This window comes from Littorina saxatilis, linkage group LG8 (assembly GCF_037325665.1).
Source record: "Littorina saxatilis isolate snail1 linkage group LG8, US_GU_Lsax_2.0, whole genome shotgun sequence".
Lineage (NCBI taxonomy): Eukaryota > Metazoa > Mollusca > Gastropoda > Littorinimorpha > Littorinidae > Littorina > Littorina saxatilis.
Window position 1 is genome coordinate 60262864 of NC_090252.1, and position 20139 is coordinate 60283002.

The window sequence follows — 20139 nt, forward strand, 5'->3', positions numbered from 1 at the left end:
ACTCTTCTAATGCTTTAATGGACGTTTATTGTGTTCTTAAGTGTTACGTCTCGTTGATTGTGTGTAATATATTTCAGTTAAGACACCCGTGCTCTGAATACTGAGCATGTCTGACCTAAGGTAGATTCGTAACTTTGTGTTGACAGATTTCCTGTGGTAAATACTTAAAATCAAAATTATCCGTTCCTTGAATTCTAAACAATGTCTGACATACGATTGATATGATTAAAATATGTGTCGAATAACTGAATGAGGTCAGTTTTAGAGGTTACCTGGCTGTAAAATTAATGTGCTTCTTGCGATGTACGACATGTTGGAGAGATGAGTTGACTGTTGGATTGTTTTGTGGAATACAAGAGTGACAATCGCAGGAACATTCAGTGGAGGATACCTTTGACCAGAGACTAACCAGCCATGAACGTGTTCATTTCCTTCTGTGTCATGCTTGCGTGCTTCTTGCCGGGTGAGTGTTATCTTCAGCTCGAATTTTAATTGTTGTTTATGTATCACATGTGTATGTTGTATGTCTGTCTGTCCATATTTGTAATATGTATCACAATGTTCATATACGAGTAAAGAAGTGAGCAAGCAAGCAAACACACATAACACATAAACACGTACCAACTAACCAACCCCCATGTAGTCACAATCTTTAATTAACAAAAACGTCAGGCAGCTATAAGGTTGAAATTATGTATATTCTAGGGGAGAGAGAAGGCGAGAGAATGAGAAATAGAGAGAGAGAGAGAGAGAGAGAGAGAGAGAGAGAGAGAGAGAGAGAGATAGCGAGAGAGAGAGATAGAGAGAGAAAGAGAGAGAGTGAGAACGAACGAACGAACTTTATTAATCAAGGATGGAGATTTTAGGCTGACGCCTAGTCTTACAATCCGTCCCTGCTAAACTAAGACATAAAGATAGAGACAATAAATAGAGAGAGAGAGATAGAGAGAGAGAGAGAGAGAGAGTGAGAGAGAGAGAGAGAGAGAGAGAGAGAGAGAGAGAGAGAGAGAGAGAGAGAGAGAGAGAGAGAGAGAGAGAGAGAATGGCAAAGACAATGAGCAATCTTTATTTTTCGAGGGTAACAAGAATAAGCATAGATGTGGGGTTTTGTGCATCTGGCCCTCGCCCTAAAAAGGGACTAATCTATTTTACTACAACTATCAATAGGAAGAAAAATTCGTTTCATGAAAACATCATTAAAGGTAGAACATATAAGTTAATGTACATGAAGCGCATTATATAGAAGCATTGTAAATCATGAGGTAGTGTTCAAAACTGGGTGTACAGTAATAGAGATAAACGCAAAGATTATAAGCATACTTTGCAACATTACATTAGCTCAGCAAAACAATGTATCACAGAGCCAAATCTGCGTGATGTTGTCACAAATAAACAGTAATTTCAATAATGAACAACTGTATCCAAAGAGAACATACCAATCAAGTTTATTTTATCATTAGTTCATTAAATGGAAGGAATACTTAGTTCTAAGAGAATCTGTATTGGTGGATTGCCGCAGGTCGTTCGGAAGAGCGTTCCAGAGGCTTCTTCCTGAATAAACAAGACTTGATTTTAAAAGGGCTTTCCTGCGAAGAGGGGTGATTGGTTTCATAAAGTGGTGCGAATTCTTCAAAGATAACTTTGAGCAAATGGTTTCGGGTGCAATTCCTGTCATGATTGTATGCATCAGGATTCCTTTGTTATAATTCATCCTTGACTTTAGAGGTAGGACCCCTATGTTCATGTAGTCTGAGTCGGTGGGAGAAATCTGTTTGAGTAATACTACTTTGTGCGCTCTTTTATGTGATCTGCTGAGTGGCTTAAGGGAATTATCACTGGCTGATGATCATATAGTGGATGCGTAATCAATTAGAGACTGAATATGATGAGTGAAAAAAAACTTCCTGGTTTGACAATTCAGGAAGCGTCATAAAAAACTAAACACATACATTTAGCTGTAGAACTGTGTGATGCGGCCAGTTATAGTAAAACCAAGTATGTTGCCAGAAAGGTTATTTATTCCCCTACCGTTTAAAACAAAGAATTTCATTTTTCATCAATTAGTGCTTATGCAGTGTACCGAAGACTTAGAACACCCCCCAAAATCAAATTCACAAAAGCAAAGAGTGAACGAGAGAGAGAGAGAGAGAGAGAGAGAGAGAGAGAGAGAGAGAGAGAGAGAGAGAGAGAGAGAGAGAGAGAGAGAGAGAGAGAGAGAGAGAGAGAGAGAGAGAGAGAGAGAGAGAGAGAGAGAGAGAGAGAGAGAGAGAGAGATGGAGAGAGAGTGAACGAGAGAGAGAGTGGGAGAGAGAGTGAGAAAGAAAGAGAAAGATAGAGAATGCAAGGGAGATAGTGAGGGAGGGAGAGAGAGAGAGAGAGAGAGAGAGAGAGAGAGAGAGAGAGAGAGAGAGAGAGAGAGAGAGAGAGAGATGGAGAGAGAGTGAACGAGAGAGAGAGTGGGAGAGAGAGTGAGAAAGAAAGAGAAATATAGAGAATGAAAGGGAGATAGTGAGGGAGAGAGAGAGAGAGAGAGAGAGAGAGAGAGAGAGAGAGAGAGAGAGAGTGAACGAGAGCAAGAGAGGGAGGGAGAGAGAGTGAGAAAGACAGAGAAAAATAGGGAGATAGTGAGGGAGAGAAATACAGACAGACAGACATAAAGTTATAAAGACAGAATCATGTTTACTGCTAAATTCAACGTTTTACTGAGATATACTTCCATTTTAGCGTTTCAACAGTTCAATGTAACTGATAGTTTTAGAGGCCTCTGTGCACATAGATGTCCAAATAGCCAGCCGGTATCTTCAGAGTGGGAGTAAACTCTTCAACTGTAGGTAACAGAAAAATAGCATTAGAATATCACATAGCCTTGTGATTTCCTTACAGTCGCAATGTTATTCTCACTCTGCCAAAAAGCACGCGCAATCACCAGAAATAGAAAAACAGTGAAAATATTCACAAAGCATCAGAAAAGAGCTCTAATTATTACTCCCATTTAACTTTTCACCACCAGGCGCCGTCATGTCAAATTGGCTGGTTTACACTCTAGTGTATTCAGCGGCGATAAAAGATAAGTGCTTTTTTTTACAACATAAAGTCCATTCAACATGTATAGTCGTATCGCTTCATTTAAACTTCCCTGTTGAGTACTTCCCTGTTGAGTACAGAACAAGGTATAGCAATAAAACTAAACATGTGTAAACGTTTTATCAGAACCGCGAGGCTTCAAACGCAAAGGAAATTGTTCAAATCCATCAGGCGCTGTAGGCTAGTGGATAAGACGCTGGCCTCCTATGCGGAAGGTCGCGGGTTCGAATCCCGGCCGCGCCTGGTGGGCTAGGGGTGGCGAGTTTGCTGATCTCCCAAGTCAACTTATTTGCAGACATGCTAGTGCCTTATCCCCCTTCGTGTGTACACGCAAGCACAAGACCAAGTGCTCACGGAAAAGATCATGTAATCCATAAATCGGTGGAATCTAGAAACACGAACATATACAGCATGCTTCCCCCGAAAGCGGCGTATGGCTTCCTGAATGGCGGGGTAAACACTGTCATACACGTAAATAAAACCGTGGGAGTTTCAGCTGATGAACGAAGAAGAAGAATATTTTGTGAAAACAAGTATCTATTTATTTTTTGTAAGAGAGGTATTCTTTGCTCATCCAAACACGCCTTAACCATTTACTGGCAAAGGATATTCTCGTTTTAACGTCCCTGTTATGTAAAGAATACGTTATGCTCGCGTAAATGTAAGCTATGTCAAAGACACATTACGTCTTTTTATTGCATCCACACAATTTCATATGCCTTTTAATCCAAAGCTCTAAAGTTAGTACACCTAAGGCGCCATTTTGGACAGTTTTCTGACGATTTGGACACTAAGACGTTGACGGGACATTCGTTGAACTGTTATATAAAAACACATGCAATGATTTGCTCAAAACTGCTCTGAAACTATGCCAAATAATTACATGAATTTTAGTCAGCGAGCCATTTGCTTCGCCCAGATCTCCTGTGTCAGGATTTCGGAAATTCCGTTCGTCATCATACTTTATTTAGTTTTCACAGATACCCATTCCTCAGAGCAGATAAAACCATTGGATTGAGGAAGTCAAACCTATGTTCTAGCAAACGCATGCACATTCCGTGTCATACAGGGCTATAACGCTTCCTGCTCGTTGGAGAATATCATATCACCCTCTCAAAAGTCGTGAAAAGACTACACACTATTTAAATTTGAAAAATATAACGCCCAAACACTATTTATAAGACATTTCTCGTATGTGTTGTCATCTATTCAACATCTTAAACGAATTAAATAGCATTCGGCTCAATTCCACATCGGTAGCCTATCTCTAGGAATACTCAAGGGCGAAAGGTAAGACGAACATTATGACTGGCGCAAAAAGGTGTCACAATGACCAAAGAAAATGCAAATGTGATTTTTGTTTAATAATTTTCAGGTTGTTGCAGCTCTTCTATCGATTAATGATGGCACTTTTAAGTGGTCGTGGTGATGGTTAAAGTTACATAACAATGGACATCGCGTCTCCTAAGTTGTTTGTGTTGTTGTTGTTGTTGTTGTTGTTGTTGTTGTTGTTGTTTTTGTTGTTGTTGTTGTTGCATGTTGTTATTGTTGTGTTTTTATTGCTATTTTGTATGTTAGTTGTTATTATTGTTTCTGTTGGGTACATTTTCAATCAAAAAGGATTGTTTTAATTTACGTATTATTTCGCGCCTCTGCAATACCCTCAGTTTGTGTTTGCCATGTGTTATTGTGTTGTTGTTTATCAGAGGTATATTCTAAATCAAAACGGATGCGTATTTGCTATTGTACATGCTGTTTAGAATTCAGCACAAAAGCACATATTATCTTTGTGTGGCGTACGTGGGTAATATACGAGCAGAGAGCAAGTGTGTAGTGTTACACATTGTCTGTTCAGGAAATAAAACACATGTCACATGATACAATCAGATATCAAAACAAAGGGTTGGCGCGCTGTACCTACGACGGACGGGTATTGCAGGAGGACCAACAATACTGAGTCGAGAGTTGTTACACCTTGAGCAATAGTGCTTCTGTTCATAAACCCTGACTTGCGAAGACATTTATGTTGAAGGGAAAAACACACATTTTGCGCCTTGTTCTCAACTGGTATGACCATGTACTTGTGCTGTGTTTCCTCCCTAACATTTGATACACTGCTAATTTAAGAAACGACTGTTTTCATGCTCGATGAGCCCTTAGATTTAAAAACAAAATAAACAGGTTGAGGAGCGGTTCAAGGGGATAAGATATTTGTCTCAATTATTGTTTTTTAATCACACCTTATTATGTTGTCTGTAAACAGTATGACATACACACTAGCAAGGGTATTTCAATGAAGAGGAAGCGAATAAAGCATCTGCAAGATTCTTGTGTGCGTTCTGAAGCATACTGTTTGGTTATAATATGTTACCACTGTCTGGAAGAAAAAATCAAAACTTGACTAAATGTAAAAATAATTGCAAAGGCTTGCACAATAATAAACAATTTCACTCGGTTAGTTATTACACTTCAAAAGACAATAATAACAACAAGTCGCGTGAAAAAAACAACCATTTCGTCAGTCGTTACCAATGTTGAATATCAATACCACAAACCAGTCCTCACCGAGACTACCTTAGCCGAAGACGGAGGCGGGTCACTTACTGAACCTATTTGTTTTCATTCAGAGCACATTAATTTTTAGAATAAACATGACATATAATTATATGTATTTCTGAATTCAGGAGAAGATGAAGAATACAATGCAGTCATTTGTGTATCTGCTCTTGAAGTGTTGATTTTAATGACGACTTTAATGCGCAAACTCATCAACTATCTGTTAAGGTTCCAAGCTGAAATACAATCCCATAGTCCGGACGTCGTCGAAGGTTGGTTGACCACAATTTCAATCATTTTGGTTGTAAAATGAGGGCGTGACAGTGCAGCCTCAACTTTCACAAAAAGCCGGATATGACGACATCAACATTATTTATCGAAAAAATGAAAAGGAAGACGGGATATCATACCCAGGAACTCTGATGTCAAGTTTCATGAAGATCGGTCCAGTACTTACGCAATCGTTCTACATGCGCGCACACACACACACACACGCACACACACACACACACACACACGCACACGCACACACGCACACACACACACACACACACACACACACACACACACACACACACACACACACACACACACATACACACAAACACCACTACCCTCGTCTCGATTCCCAGTCTACGTTAAAACAGTTAGTCAAAACTTGACTAAATGTAAAAACAGCAAATTAATAAGATCTTTAGAATCGACTGCACAATTTATTTCTGAACCTATTAGTCACATGGCTGGCTATAGTGGAAAGGTTACTTTGGGTGGTCACATTAGATATCATGTTTTTTGGAAAGTTCGTTTTATTTGCAGCCACAGTTCGGTAAACGACAAATAGCCACCTAAACCCAACCACCTAAGAATGAGAAGCGTTTTTGTAACATGACCCATATTCTGCAAAAATGGAGCCATGACGCAGGGGGTAGGTTACAAAAAAACGTCATGTACCGCTTGACTGCATACGGATATAAGCAAATTATACCTTAAACGAAAGCTAAAGATTGTTGCCATCAGACAGCAAGTAAAATGCCTAATTCGTATACACAGTTTTATTTTTAACATCTGTATAACATGCGGACGACAAAACAGGAAATGCCATTTTCTCAATCGATATCTATAGCTAACTGAACGCCTGGTTGAAACCGCAATCAAAAACATCTTGAAAATTGTTTATTCTCACAGCTAGAATTATTGTACATCAACAATTGTTAATTTACCGAGGAAAACAACAGTCACATAAGATACATAATGGATGATTTTCAATCAACTCCCAAAAACCGAACCGGGTCGAAGCAAAAAAGAGTTTACACATACACAGGCTTGAAAAAGGATAATTTGGTTCAATCTGTTAGATTTTTACCCATAACGTTAAAGATCAGCTCAATATAAAAGGAAAGTGATCATTGTAAAAGGATTTTGCATAGCAAAATAATTCAACTTCCGGTTTTACCACATGGCGTCCATAATATTATCAATTTATTACATAGCGTGCATTTGTCAGAAATTATACTAAATGTTAGAAGCGATCTTAAAGTGAAAGTAACGTTTAATAAAAGTATGCGCATTTATTTATTGATTGATATATGACTAAAATAATGGACATGTAATTTAAACGTACAAAACGACATTTTGTACACTACCTCTCTAAAAAAACGCGACTATGACCGACCGATATGTATGTGTAAATTAGGTCATTGTTAGTGATGAAAACGGGTTTTCTTTAAAAGATAACATGCAAACTGTGAAGTTCAAGCCCATAAATGATTTTAGTACGACTTCTTCAAAACAGGTCTGTTTTCACTCCACCAGTTTCAGTTTTAATAAAATATATGTATAGCTGTCATTTTCAAAAAAACCTTATCTGCAATTCACTTAACCAAATACACAATGAACCCAGAAGGTATTAGAGTGAGACACTTAACAGTGAAATATGTTATGATTCCCCTTATTTCAAAATATATGCATTTTAATTGGCAGACACGATTCACGTCGTAGGTACGTGTCCTCTGGTGAGGCAACCGTCAGCATTTTTTTCCGTAAAAATTGACATTTTTAAACATAAATCATGGACAAAAAACTAATTCTACAAAAAGTGCAGGTTTTCTTGGTATAGTCAGTTAAAGCATCTTAAAATTCAAGAAATTGTGCAATTACGTGTATGTATTTGAAATGGCAGAAAATATTGAATGAAAGTGATTTTTGACTGATTGAAACCCTACCCCCACTAACAAAATGAGCCCTGAGATTAGGGGTGTTAGTTGAAGATGAATGAATAATGGCTATGCTTTTCCCCTAAAGTATTCAAAACCTAAACATATACATAGGCAAGATGTTCTACATTAACACAATTAACTTTTTAAACATATACATATGCTTAGTACACGATACTTCCGGTTTTTCTACCGGATGACTTATACATTTAGGGGGTAAACACCTTATCGTAGAAAAAGCTTTATTTTCAAAAAGTGCAAGTAATTATTAAAAATCATACATAATATTTATATATTGGAGTTAATTTTCCTTCGAAAGTCATTTGTTTCAAGTGGCAGAAAATGTCAGTTGGAGAGTTACATGTACGTAAAGCGTATAACTGTTGTCTGTGATTAGTGCGTTGTGGACACATTGGCACCATTTGATCCTAAATGCTAAACGATGTCGTGATCATACCACAGTTTTAGGATAATTTACATCGCATCGATTACTAAATTGATGTTAGAATTTCACTGATAAATTCTATTTCCGGTAGCGTCAGTGCCGTTATCTTTTTCTTCTTGTAATAAGGTAATAACGAATGAACCACGTGTCACACTCTTATGCTAGTCTTTAATGAAAATTCCAATTCTAGTAGGTTAAAAGGCATGTATTGCGCGTTACATCCTGCATTCTGTCCAGATTAGATTACTGCAACTCCCTTCTCATAGGCTGCCCTGACCCCACTCTCCAACCCTTGCAAAAAGTACAACACTCTGCTGCACGTCTCATTTTCAGAGCACAGCATCGACAACCCTGCACTCCTCTCATGAATAAACTTCACTGGCTTCCTGTATCTGAACGTATTAGGTATAAAGCTGCCTGCTTCTGCTACAATATCATCTCTGAATCGGCACCTGCCTATCTTTCTGAACTGGTCTCCCTCTACACTCCCTCTCGCACCCTTCGTTCTTCTGATGATGCTCGACTTCTCCGTCAAGGTCGCTTTAAACGCAAGGCTCATTTCTTCCGCACGTTTTCGTACTATGGACCTCAGTTATGGAATTCACTCCCCTTTCAATTACGTCACTCTCCATCCATTTCATCTTTTAAGTCCAATTTGAAAACTCACTTGTTCCAACAACACTACGGATAGTTCCTTAGTATATAGTCTGGGGATGTGAGATGTGCATGATGTGTTGTTTGAATCTGACAGTGATTGTATGATTTTTGTATACATGTATTGTTGTCACGCGCTTTGAACTTCTGATAAGGCGCTTTATAAATGCCCGTTATTATTATTATTATATTATTATTACATACATTTATACCCCACCCTCCCCCCCCCAGGATTACAATACAAGTAAACACATATAAAGAGATAGTAACGTTTTACATGGTTACACGTTCAGTGGTGAACGTAACGTGTGGTTACAAAATTACTTGCACTACAATAGTGAAGTCTGTCTGTGTGTCTCTGTGTGTGTGTTTGTCTATGTCTGTCTGTGTGTTCGTCTGTTTGTCTCTCCCTCTGTCTGTCTATCAGTCTGTCTATCTCTCTCTCTTTCTCTCTGTGTCTCTGTCTGTCTGTCTGTGTGTCTCTCTCTCACTCTCTCTCTCTCTCTCTCTCTCTCTCTCTCTCTCTCTCTCTCTCTCTCTCTCTCTCTCTCTCTCTCTCTCTCTCTCTCTCTCTCTGCGAGGTAGGTGCACTTAAAGAGAAAGCAATACAGAACGAAATGCATTTCTCTACCAAGAATGAAGTTTGTCTGTCTGTGTGTTTGTGTGCGTGTTTTTTTGGTTGCATAAGTGTTTTTCTATAAGCATCTCTACGTCTTTGTTCGCGTACATAAGTGCGTGCGTGCATGTGTGGGTGTTTCTGTGTCGGTTTGTCTCACTGTGTGTATGTCTGTCATTTTGTCGGTATGTTTGTGTATGTGTCTTTGTGTGTCTGCGTGCGTACGTGTGTGTGTGTGTGTGTGTTGTGTGTGTGTGTGTGTGTGTTTGTGTGTGTGTGTGTGTGTGTGTGTGTGTGTGTGGTGTGTGCGTGCGCGTGCGTACGTGCGCGCGCGCGCGTGTGTGTGTATGTATGCGTGCGTGTGTGTGTGCGTGTGTGTGTGTGTGTGTGTGTGTGTGTGTGTGTGTGTGTGTGTGTGTGTGTGTGATTGCAATTATTCCTCCTTTTTACATTTAGTTAAGTTTTAACTAAATGTTTTAACGTAGAGGGGGAATCGACACGAGGGTCGTGGTGTATGTGTGTGTGTGTGTGTGTGTGTGTGTGTGTGTGTGTGTGTGTGTGTGTGTGTGTGTGTGTGTGTGTGTGTAGAGCGATTCAGACCAAACTACTGGACCGATCTCTATGAAATTTGACATGAGAGTTTCTGGCAATGATATTCCCGGACGTTTTTTTTCTTTTTTAAGATGAATACTTTTGATGACGTCATATCCGGCTTTTTGTAAAAACACCCTCATTTTTCAATCAAATTGATTGGAATTTTGGCCAAGCAATCTTCGACAAAGGCCGGACTTCGGTATTGCATTTCAGCTTGGTGGCTTAAAAATTAATTAATGACTTTGGTCATTAAAAATTTGAAAATTGTAAAAAAAAACAAATTTTTATAAAACGATCCAAATTTACGTTCATCTTATTCTTCATCATTTTCTGATTCCAAAAACATATAAATATGTTATATTTGGATTAAAAACAAGCTCTGAAAATTAAAAATATAAACATTATGATCAAAATTAAATTTTCGAAATCAATTTAAAAACACTTTCATCTTATTCCTTGTCGGTTCCTGATTCCAAAAAAATATAGATATGATATGTTTGGATTAAAAACACGCTCAGAAAGTTAAAACGAAGAGAGGTACAGAAAAGCGTGCTATCCTTCTCAGCGCAAGTACTACCCCGCTCTTCTTGTCAAATTCACTGCCTTTGCCATGAGCGGTGGACTGACGATGCTACGAGTATACGGTCTTGCTGACAAATTGCATTGCGTTCAGTTTCATTCTGTGAGTTCGACAGCTTGACTAAATGTTGTATTTTCGCCTTACGCGACTTGTTTTAGATTGCCTCGATGTCGTTCAATGCATATATGATTGTTATGATTACAAAATGCCTGAATACTTGCATTGGAATAAGCGGTTTAACAATGTTGGATTGGATAAGATTTATAGTCCAGTGAGGTTACTCTCATGGAAATTCGGGCTGCTTTCTTCCTGGGGAAAGCGGGCTGCCACACAATACACGGCGCTACCCATATTTTTTTTATTTTGTTCCTGCATGCGTGTATTCATGCGTGTACATGCTTTAACTGTAGTAGTTATGAATACATTTTAGTCCAACTTTTCTGGCACAGCTGCCATACTGTTATGGAAAGGTTTAGAAGAAAACACTCATGTCATTTAATATGTGCCATACAAGAATAATTAAGTCATTTGTGTTTATGTCACCAAACCAGTGTTTGTTCTTCTCTAAATTTGAGAAACATTTTTTCAAATGTTTTTTTTTTAAAGTGCGGGGTAAAGGCGGGAGGTAAGTAAGGGGGGGGGGGGGGAGGGGGGTATGGTGCATGAGGTAGGTGTTCGAGACTTCTGAAAGTGACGCTAAACTCACTGTCTTGTCACAAAGACAATGTTATTCTTTATTGTATGCAATTTGCTATATAAAGTTTGAAATTAATCGTTAAGATAAATGATTTGTGTCTTCAGCAGTGTTGGTTGATATGTATTGTAATATTGTACCATTTGTATCTAGTTCCTAAGTGTTGGTTGATCCATTTAAAGGAAATAACAATGTTAAAAAGGCAAAGACATGATAAACGACATTTTTTTGCGTTCCAATATTAGATATTGTTGGGTCATACACATCTCTCTCTTGGTTTATACACATTGCGAAATCTGAAACAGATTTACATAACAATCTCAATGATTCTCTCTCTCTCTCTCTCTCTCTCTCTCTCTCTCTCTCTCTCTCTCTCTCTCTCTCTCTCTCTCTCTCTCTCTCTCTCTCTCTCTCTCTCTCTCTCTCTCTCTCTCTCTCTCTCTCTCTCTCTCTCTCTCTCTCTCGTGCGCTACCACACAGTATTGACTGCTTCATCTCTTTTTGAATGTTTGCACAATACAGACCGTTTTGAATGTTGATAATTCACATGTCAACGCAGGACACATCAATTAACATAATAGTTTGGCTTGTCAGTCTATTTATCGACAAAGAAGCGTGTAAGATGGGATGAAAGTGGGCGAACATGTATGTTCGTTAACGTGTATATTTCTCGTTGAAAAACAAACATGTACTCAATATAATTCTTACTCATTCCCACACATATGATTTTAAGCTGTACGTGGTTTCAAAGAGACACATTTTGTATTGAATTGGGGTGTGAAGTTTGCGACTACGCTTTGTTTACACCTGGCGTCAGCGCGCTATCAGTATAGCCGAATATACGGCGTTGAACCTACTCACAATCAAAAGGTTAAAAACCTGGAAATGATATTAAGATACTCTTTTTGATTTGCCTTCCTTATTTTTACATTTAGTCAAGTTTTGACTAAATGTTTTAACGTAGAGGGGGAATCGAGACGAGGGTCGTGGTGTATGTGCGTGCGTGGGTGCGTGTGTGTGTGTGTGTGACTGTCTGTGTGTGTGTAGAGCGATTCAGACTAAACTACTGGACCGATCTTTATGAAATTTGACATGAGAGTTCCTGGGTATGAAATCCCCAGACGTTTTTTTTCATTTTTTTGATAAATGTCTTTTATGACGTCATATCCGGCTTTTCGTGAAAGTTGAGGCGGCACTGTCATGCTCTCATTTTTCAACCAAATTGGTTGAAATTTTGGTAAAGTAATCTTCGACAAAGCCCAGACTTCGGTATTGCATTTCAGCTTGGTGGCTTAAAAATTAATTGATGACTTTGGTCATTAAACATCTGAAAATTGTAAAAAAAAAAAATAAAAAATTATAAAACGATCCAAATTTGCGTTCATCTTATTCTCCATCATTTTCTGATTCCAAAAACATATAAATATGTTATATTTGGAATAAAAAACAAGCTCTGAAAATTAAATATATAAAAATTATTATCAAAATTAAATGGTCGAAATCAATTTAAAAACACTTTCATCTTATTTCTTGTCGGTTCCTGATTCAAAAAACATATAGATATGATATGTTTGGATTAAAAACACGCTCAGAAAGTTAAAACAAAGAGAGGTACAGAAAAGCGTGCTATCCTTCTCAGCGCAACTACTACCCCGCTCTTCTTGTCAATTTCACTGCCTTTGCCATGAGCGGTGGACTGACGATGCTACGAGTATACGGTCTTGCTGAAAAATGGCATTGCGTTCAGTTTCATTCTGTGAGTTCGACAGCTACTTGACTAAATGTTGTATTTTCGCCTTACGCGACTTGTTTTAAATTTAACATGTGTATGTTTCATTTCTTGGGATTGTTCAAATGTTTTACACTGAAAACCAAAGCCGATTACTTGCCTCATGATTTTTGTTAGCATACTGAATTACGTCATAATTACAAAAACAAACAGATAATGACGTCATTTTAAGTGGCACAAACGTGTACATGAATGCCTTCCCTTTCGAATGATTTACAGTTATAGAATTTCTGTCAAGCGGTTTAAGTTTTATGTCCGTTTTATGAACCCAACCCTCAAAACAAGAATAGTAACGCCAAAGAAGGAAAACATACACACAAACCAACGTTTTTCTCACCGGTGGTTTGGAATATTGCCCCAAAACTTTATATTTAGTGTTGTGGTGTTAAAATCTATCAGAAAAATATGTTTGCTAGCGTGACGCCAAAAAGTAACCAAAACGGTCCTGAGCCGACTGACTATATAGAAAAGGCAGTGAAAGCAATGGTTCCATTCTTAAACTAATGATGGGGAAAATAAACCGCGCTTGCTGAACAAATGGGCAACTAGCTGATGCTAACCGGTCTTAAGTGTTCTGCCACAACTGGCATATGATGATTACACTGGAATGTGTTATACACTGGGATTTAATAACGTGAGCAAATTAAATAAACTTAAAATTGTGACTGTGAAAAAACTTTTGACTTGCCTTTTTTATGCAACGCGAGTCAAACAGGAATGAGATGTTTTGACAAAAATAACTGCTAATAAAAACACATGCTATGCCGACGCGGTCAAATTGGGGACGCCAAGTCATAAATATATTATGTTTTAGATTTACGTTGCGTGTCTCATTTTATGAATCACATGTGTCAACCAGTGCAGTATGGAAAAACGTGTAATACCAAGACACCACTGACATTGATTTCCTTTTTAACAATGACTGCGTGTTTGCTTGTGTCTGCAGTTAACGCGCTGAATTTGACTGCATGCAATGGCGGTCAGATAGACATAGTGCACGGCACGCAGGCATCCATCAACTGCACTGGACTATTTGCCCAACACAACTACACCTGGTCCATCACCACGCCCTCCACTGGAGCAGAGATGACCATAGGGACATGTTTGTCGAATTCTAGCATCCCTTGCCAACATGTTAATGTTTCTGACACTGACTACAATATCACACGAGGTCCTGCAAGCAACGGAACAGATGTGTCCACTGTACGTTTTGTTGCTAACGAAACAGATCACCACAACACAACCATAAGGTGCGCCTTATCTGACAGTCCGCCCGGGGTCACCTGCACAATCCACGTCATTGAAGGTAACTTTCTTTTAACGAGGTCTATGTTCCAATGCAGTTTTATATGTTGCTTAAAATATCCAGTTTATTTGTGTATGATGCAAATGCTTCGATATTTCATACAAGTGTAAGGCAACAATAGTTTCATTAATTCTAAACATGTTCAAATATGGTTTGCACATTATGAAACATGATGGTATTTAGGTGTGTATGTTCTGCTAATTGCTAGGGTTGAACTAAAGTTCATTACCAAACGTGCTCGCTCTCTCTGTTAAAAGTATGTGTGTATGTGTGTGTTTGTGTGTGTGTGTGTGTGTGTGTGTGTGTGTGTGTGTGTGTGTGTGTGTGTGTGTGTGTGTGTGTTCGTGTGTGTCGAAAAAATGAATAAACCATTCGGGGATATCATTCCCAGGAACTCTCATGTCAAATTTCATAAAGATCGGTCCAGTAGTTTAGTCTGAATAGCTCTACACACACACACGCACAGACAGACAGACAGACAAACACACACACACACACACACACACACACACACACACACACACACACACACACACACACACACACACACACACACACATATATATATATATATACCACGACCCTCGTCTCGATTCCCCGTCTATGTGAAAACATTTAGTCAAAACTTGACAAAATGTAAAAACGGTGTCCGGGAATAAAACTGTTTAAAGTACAAATATTACCCAATATTGACGGGCTGTGTGATGATATTTTCTGCTATTGAGACAGTGATATCCAAATATTGACCTCCGGTCTCGATTTTGATATCACTGTCGAAACAGACCAATAGCAGAAAATATCATCACACAGTCAGTCAATGTTAGATATATTGCTAATTCTCTGGACATTTTGTATTTACTGTAAAGAAATTACAAAAGTATTTGTCTCAGTTTTGGCTGTTCCATATCCCTCCCTCTGATTATTATTTCTTTTTGTTCACTCTTTTCTTGTACTTTTCAGTATTTCAAAATGTCTTTTCTTTCAAAAAGTCTTTAGTCACTTGCTCAACTAAATTCTGAGATCATTACATTTTCATATATATTTGTTTGTTTTTAAATTTAGGTGTTTTTGTTTTTGAAGTGGGGAAGCAATAAAGAGGTCGTCGATATCAAAACTGATATCGACGGAAATGTCGTCGATATCACTTTTGCACTGAGCTCAGTTTTGCCCAATTGACCAATGGAAATCCACGTAACATATGAAATAGCAATATACATACTTATCAGCACCAGTGTCGTGCATTTATTTTGTTTACTCTTCTTATGCGGGAGTCACACATACACGACGCACGGCCAACGCAATGAAAACATCGCAATTTTGGCCAGTGCGTTGTCGTTCGCTGGATGTGCGTCAATACTCGTTACTCGTTCGTCGAGCGCGCTGGACCAACGCTATTCATTCGTTGTCATTCGCTGTGTGCGTTGGGATTTTTGAGCATGCACAATACTGTTCGCGGAGCTCGACGCATGAATGTACACGCCAGAAGGACGCCAGACACGCGCAGAGCGCGCTAGACCAACGCCAGACACACGCGGAGCACACGCTGTGTATTCGTTGTTAATTTGCTAGCTTCTACAGTGGAACCCCCCTTTTACAATCTAAAACATCTGAGAAAGTTGGGTTTTAAAAAGGAGGGAGTCTTAATGGGAGTAAATCTACAGAGGATTTGAACTGAAAATCTTAAACACAAAGGTCTTAAAAGGGAGAAAGTCTTAAATTGAGGGGTCTTTACACGGGGGTCGCACTGTACCAAGGGTCTTTACACGGGGGTCGCACTGTACCAAGGGTCTTTACACGGGGGTTGCACTGTACCAGGGGTCTTTACACGGGGGTCGCACTGTACCAAGGGTCTTTACACGGGTGTTGCACTGTACCAGGGGTCTTTACACGGGTGTTGCACTGTACCAGGGGTCTTTACACGGGGGTCGCACTGTACCAGGGGTCTTTACACGGGGGTTGCACTGTACCAAACAGCGACACAAGTTGGGCGCACAACAACGCACTGATCTTATTTTCCATGTTTAATTAATGTTCAATGCGCGGGCCGTGCGTCGCGTATGTGTGACCAAGCCGCGACAAAAGTTAGGCGCACTGATCTTATTTTCCATTTTTGATTAATTTTCAATGCGCGAGCTACGCGTCGTGTATGTGTGACTCCCGCATTTTTGTTCCTCTTCCATCTCACAACAAAATGCAATTGCGACGTCAATACTGACGAAAAGTGAATTAGCACCAATCATTCAGATGTAGTTTTTTTTCTCACAAGAGCTGTTCTTCCTGCTTATTTTTCTTTGTACGGTTTTTATTAACTTCCAGATTACAAAAACATTTGTAAAGGTCAACTTTCATCATGTAATTGTTTGCTTATCGAGCAGTAACGTATGTATAGATAATGTGTGCATCGCGCTCTAGTTTGATTGACGGTACATGATACTTAGCAAACGTTATTTGTTTCCTCCGTACAGCAGGTACATGCGCATCTTGCTACCGGTATAGATTGTTCTGTTTCTGGCACACTTTCTAAAAAAAAAACATAGGTGACGTAATGTATCATTTAAAAGAACGCAATTACATTTTGTGACAAAATACTATAAAATAGCAACAGGCTTGCTAGTTCAGTGCGAAGTAGGAGTTGAACTATGCTCATTTATAAAACTTTTAAACTCATATTTTGCTTCCATTATCCCTTAGAATTTGCTTATGTATTCATCCTCGGAGTCAGCGACACAGGTAATTGTAATTAATATCCCTAGAGTCGTCGACTTAAATTTGGTTTCAAAGCTTTACATGTTGTATTATTGTCCTTCCGTGTTAGTTAGTTTTGTTCATTACAAAGTCAGAGGTATGTGTCGATGATAGGTGAGGGAAATTGTAGCCTGACATACATCACCCCAGCCAGGCGACAGTAATGTATGTATCCTTTTGAGGTATTCTCGGCAAGATTGTAGTGCTTGTACCTTTCGGAGGTCTGAGCTATATACTGTCAACAGTTTCAACATACCAGTGCACATGATGACAGTCTAAATCGATTGAACATAATAAGTGGGTTTTGCTTCTTTTTTTTTTAAATAACCCGAGTCGAAAGCCATTGCACGTCATTACTGAGAATCATTATTATGGTGGTAAATGTCAAAAATAGTTTAACTGCTTTCTTGAAAATTATTGTTTTACCTTTAGTTTGCATTTCTTCGTTTCTTTAGCGTACAGGCTTTCTGGCTGTTTTGTGGTGGAGAATGCGCAGAGACGAATCAGCTGTTTCTACAGGGAGCCAACCTACGGCATGTACTGGAGCATCACCTACCTCAATGGAACTTACGGTACAGTGGCGCAGTGTGCGTCATGTGAGAATGACTCGTGTCCTCATTGTATCGTGAACACCACTGAATTCAGGGTAACGAGGGATCAAAACTCCAGTGTAATAAAGATGGTGAGCGGAAGAGATGTGGACAAGGATGGTGCTGAGCTCAAGTGTTCCAGAAACGACAATGTCACTGACGATGTTTGCAAGATAAGCGTCTTCTGTAAGTTAGCATTGGTCTTTATACAGGGTTTTCTTTTTGAGCAGGATCAAAGCGTTGACTTGTGGCGCAATACAAGAAAGCCTTTTTTGAGTAAATTGCACTGACACAGCGTTCATTATACAACACGTAGGTGTGTGAGAGAGAGAGAGAGAGAGAGAGAGAGAGAGAGAGAGAGAGAGAGAGAGAGAGAGAGAGAGAGAGAGGGAAAGAGAGAGAGAGAGAGAGAGAGAGAGAGAGAGAGAGAGAGAGAGAGAGAGAGAGAGAGAGAGAGAGATGATGATGATGATGGAACTTTATTTTTCAAGGATAGAGGTTTAAGGCGACGCCTTTTCTTACAACCGGTCCTTACTTCTAATACAAATGTCTAATAAATGATAAACAAGCAAAGCAACATGACAAATAAACAAATTAAACGAACGACCCAGCAAACAATCGACAAGTAAGCAAACAAGCAAATAAACACAAACAACAAGAAGACAAAGTAAGCAACATACAAATCAAAAGCGAAACATGCAACCTGTTAATTGAGGTTACACATGTAAAGTGATCGACGGTAAAATTCACACAATACCAACGTTTACACTAATGCTTACAATGATTATATGGTGTAAATGATGATGATGAAGATGATGAAGATGATGATGATGATGATGATGATGATGATGATGATGATGATGATGATGATGATGATGATTTGATGATTTGATGATTATAATAATGATGATGACGCTGATGATGATGATGATGGAAAATTGCAACATAAATTCCACATAATACATGTAATAAAGAACATAATTATTTTTGTAATTCATAAAGCTTTGCCAATTGTTGACAGCTACTTGCACATGTTAAGACTAGTAGCCATCTAGGTAGACATATAATGATTATGCAGAGCTTGTTTAAAACTCTTCAGTGAGGTTAATGATCTTATTACAGACGGAATGGAGTTCCACACCATAGAGCCAGAGAAGGCTTGACTAGTTTTGAACAAATCAATCCTGGGTATTGGTGGTAGAAAATGGATAGACCCCGTACCTTTCGGTGACTCTGTGAAATAGGTCCTGAATATAGTTGGGCACTTCACCATGATATACTGTGTACATCATTACAGTCTTATCAAACTGTAACTGTTTAACTAGCGGCAGGTAGTTTAGATTCTTTAACTTCAAATCAGCTGATAATTGTGGACCATTTAACATGAGTTGAGCTGCCCGACGATGTAGAGAGTTTATTTTTTGCATGTGAATATCAGAGACGCCATCTCAAAGAGTTGATGCGTAATTAATATGGGATCAGATGTGGGCATGATAAATCCGTTTTAGTGTTGCGATATCGACATATTGCTTTAACTTTGATAGCAGAAACAAATTATTAGATACTTTTTGACAAATGTAATGTACATGAGATTGCCATTTTAATTCTTGATCGACTATCACACCCAAAACACGATGCTCCGTTACCTGCTGAACAGGTTGTGATTCTAGAAAAAGATTTAAATTAAGAGGTCGTGACTGGTGTTTTTGTCTTGTTGTAATAATCATGCTTTTTGTCTTCCCTGGGTGCACTATCATCAAATTCTGGTTACACCAATTGTTGACTTCATTCAGACTAGACTGTAAGGAAACTTCAATTTCTTGAACAGTCCTACAGCTTGTGTGAAGCGTCGAATCATCTGCAAAAAAATCCGTTTTAATTTTTGAATTAGATATATGAAGGGGACGGTCATTAATGAATACACAAAACAAAATAGGCCCTACAACTGACCCCTGGGGGACTCCACTCTTCAAACATCCTTTATGAGAGGTTTTACCGTTTATAGAAACATACTGTGTTCTGTTGACAAGATATGATTTAAAGGTGTGTGAGTATCCTTGGCATTCGTTGTCATTAATCCACCAAAATAAGGGCACGAATTTGTGCCCCACAAACTGCAAATGTGCCTCAATTTGTTGGGCTTATTTTTATGGGACACATTTTGGTTTTGTGGGCCACAAACTGCATTTGTGGAGCATAAAATAAGGGGCACAAATTAAGCTTCATAAAAAATAAGGACAAATATTTGTGGGGCTAAAACAGTGTTGTTGCCC

At 38.8% G+C, this 20139-nt stretch overlaps 1 protein-coding gene across 1 annotated transcript; it reads left to right on the plus strand.

Annotated features, from left to right (window-relative positions):
* The first annotated feature begins 18 nt into the window (after window positions 1-18).
* On the plus strand, window positions 19-19711 carry LOC138974770 (uncharacterized). Its single transcript, XM_070347496.1, has 4 exons — window positions 19-463; window positions 14172-14531; window positions 17732-18052; window positions 19695-19711. Exons 1-4 carry the CDS (start codon window positions 415-417, stop codon window positions 19709-19711), a joined length of 747 nt encoding a protein of 248 aa, XP_070203597.1. The 5' UTR covers window positions 19-414.
* The last annotated feature ends 428 nt before the right edge of the window (window positions 19712-20139 follow it).

Bases quoted from the DNA above. Each gene is read 5' to 3' on its own strand.
- LOC138974770 (XM_070347496.1), top strand. From the start codon at position 415: ATGAACGTGTTCATTTCCTTCTGTGTCATGCTTGCGTGCTTCTTGCCG. The intron at 464-14,171 runs GTGAGTGTTATC...TTGTGTCTGCAG, and splicing joins GCTTGCGTGCTTCTTGCCGG to TTAACGCGCTGAATTTGACT. The intron at 14,532-17,731 runs GTAACTTTCTTT...TCGTTTCTTTAG, and splicing joins CACAATCCACGTCATTGAAG to CGTACAGGCTTTCTGGCTGT.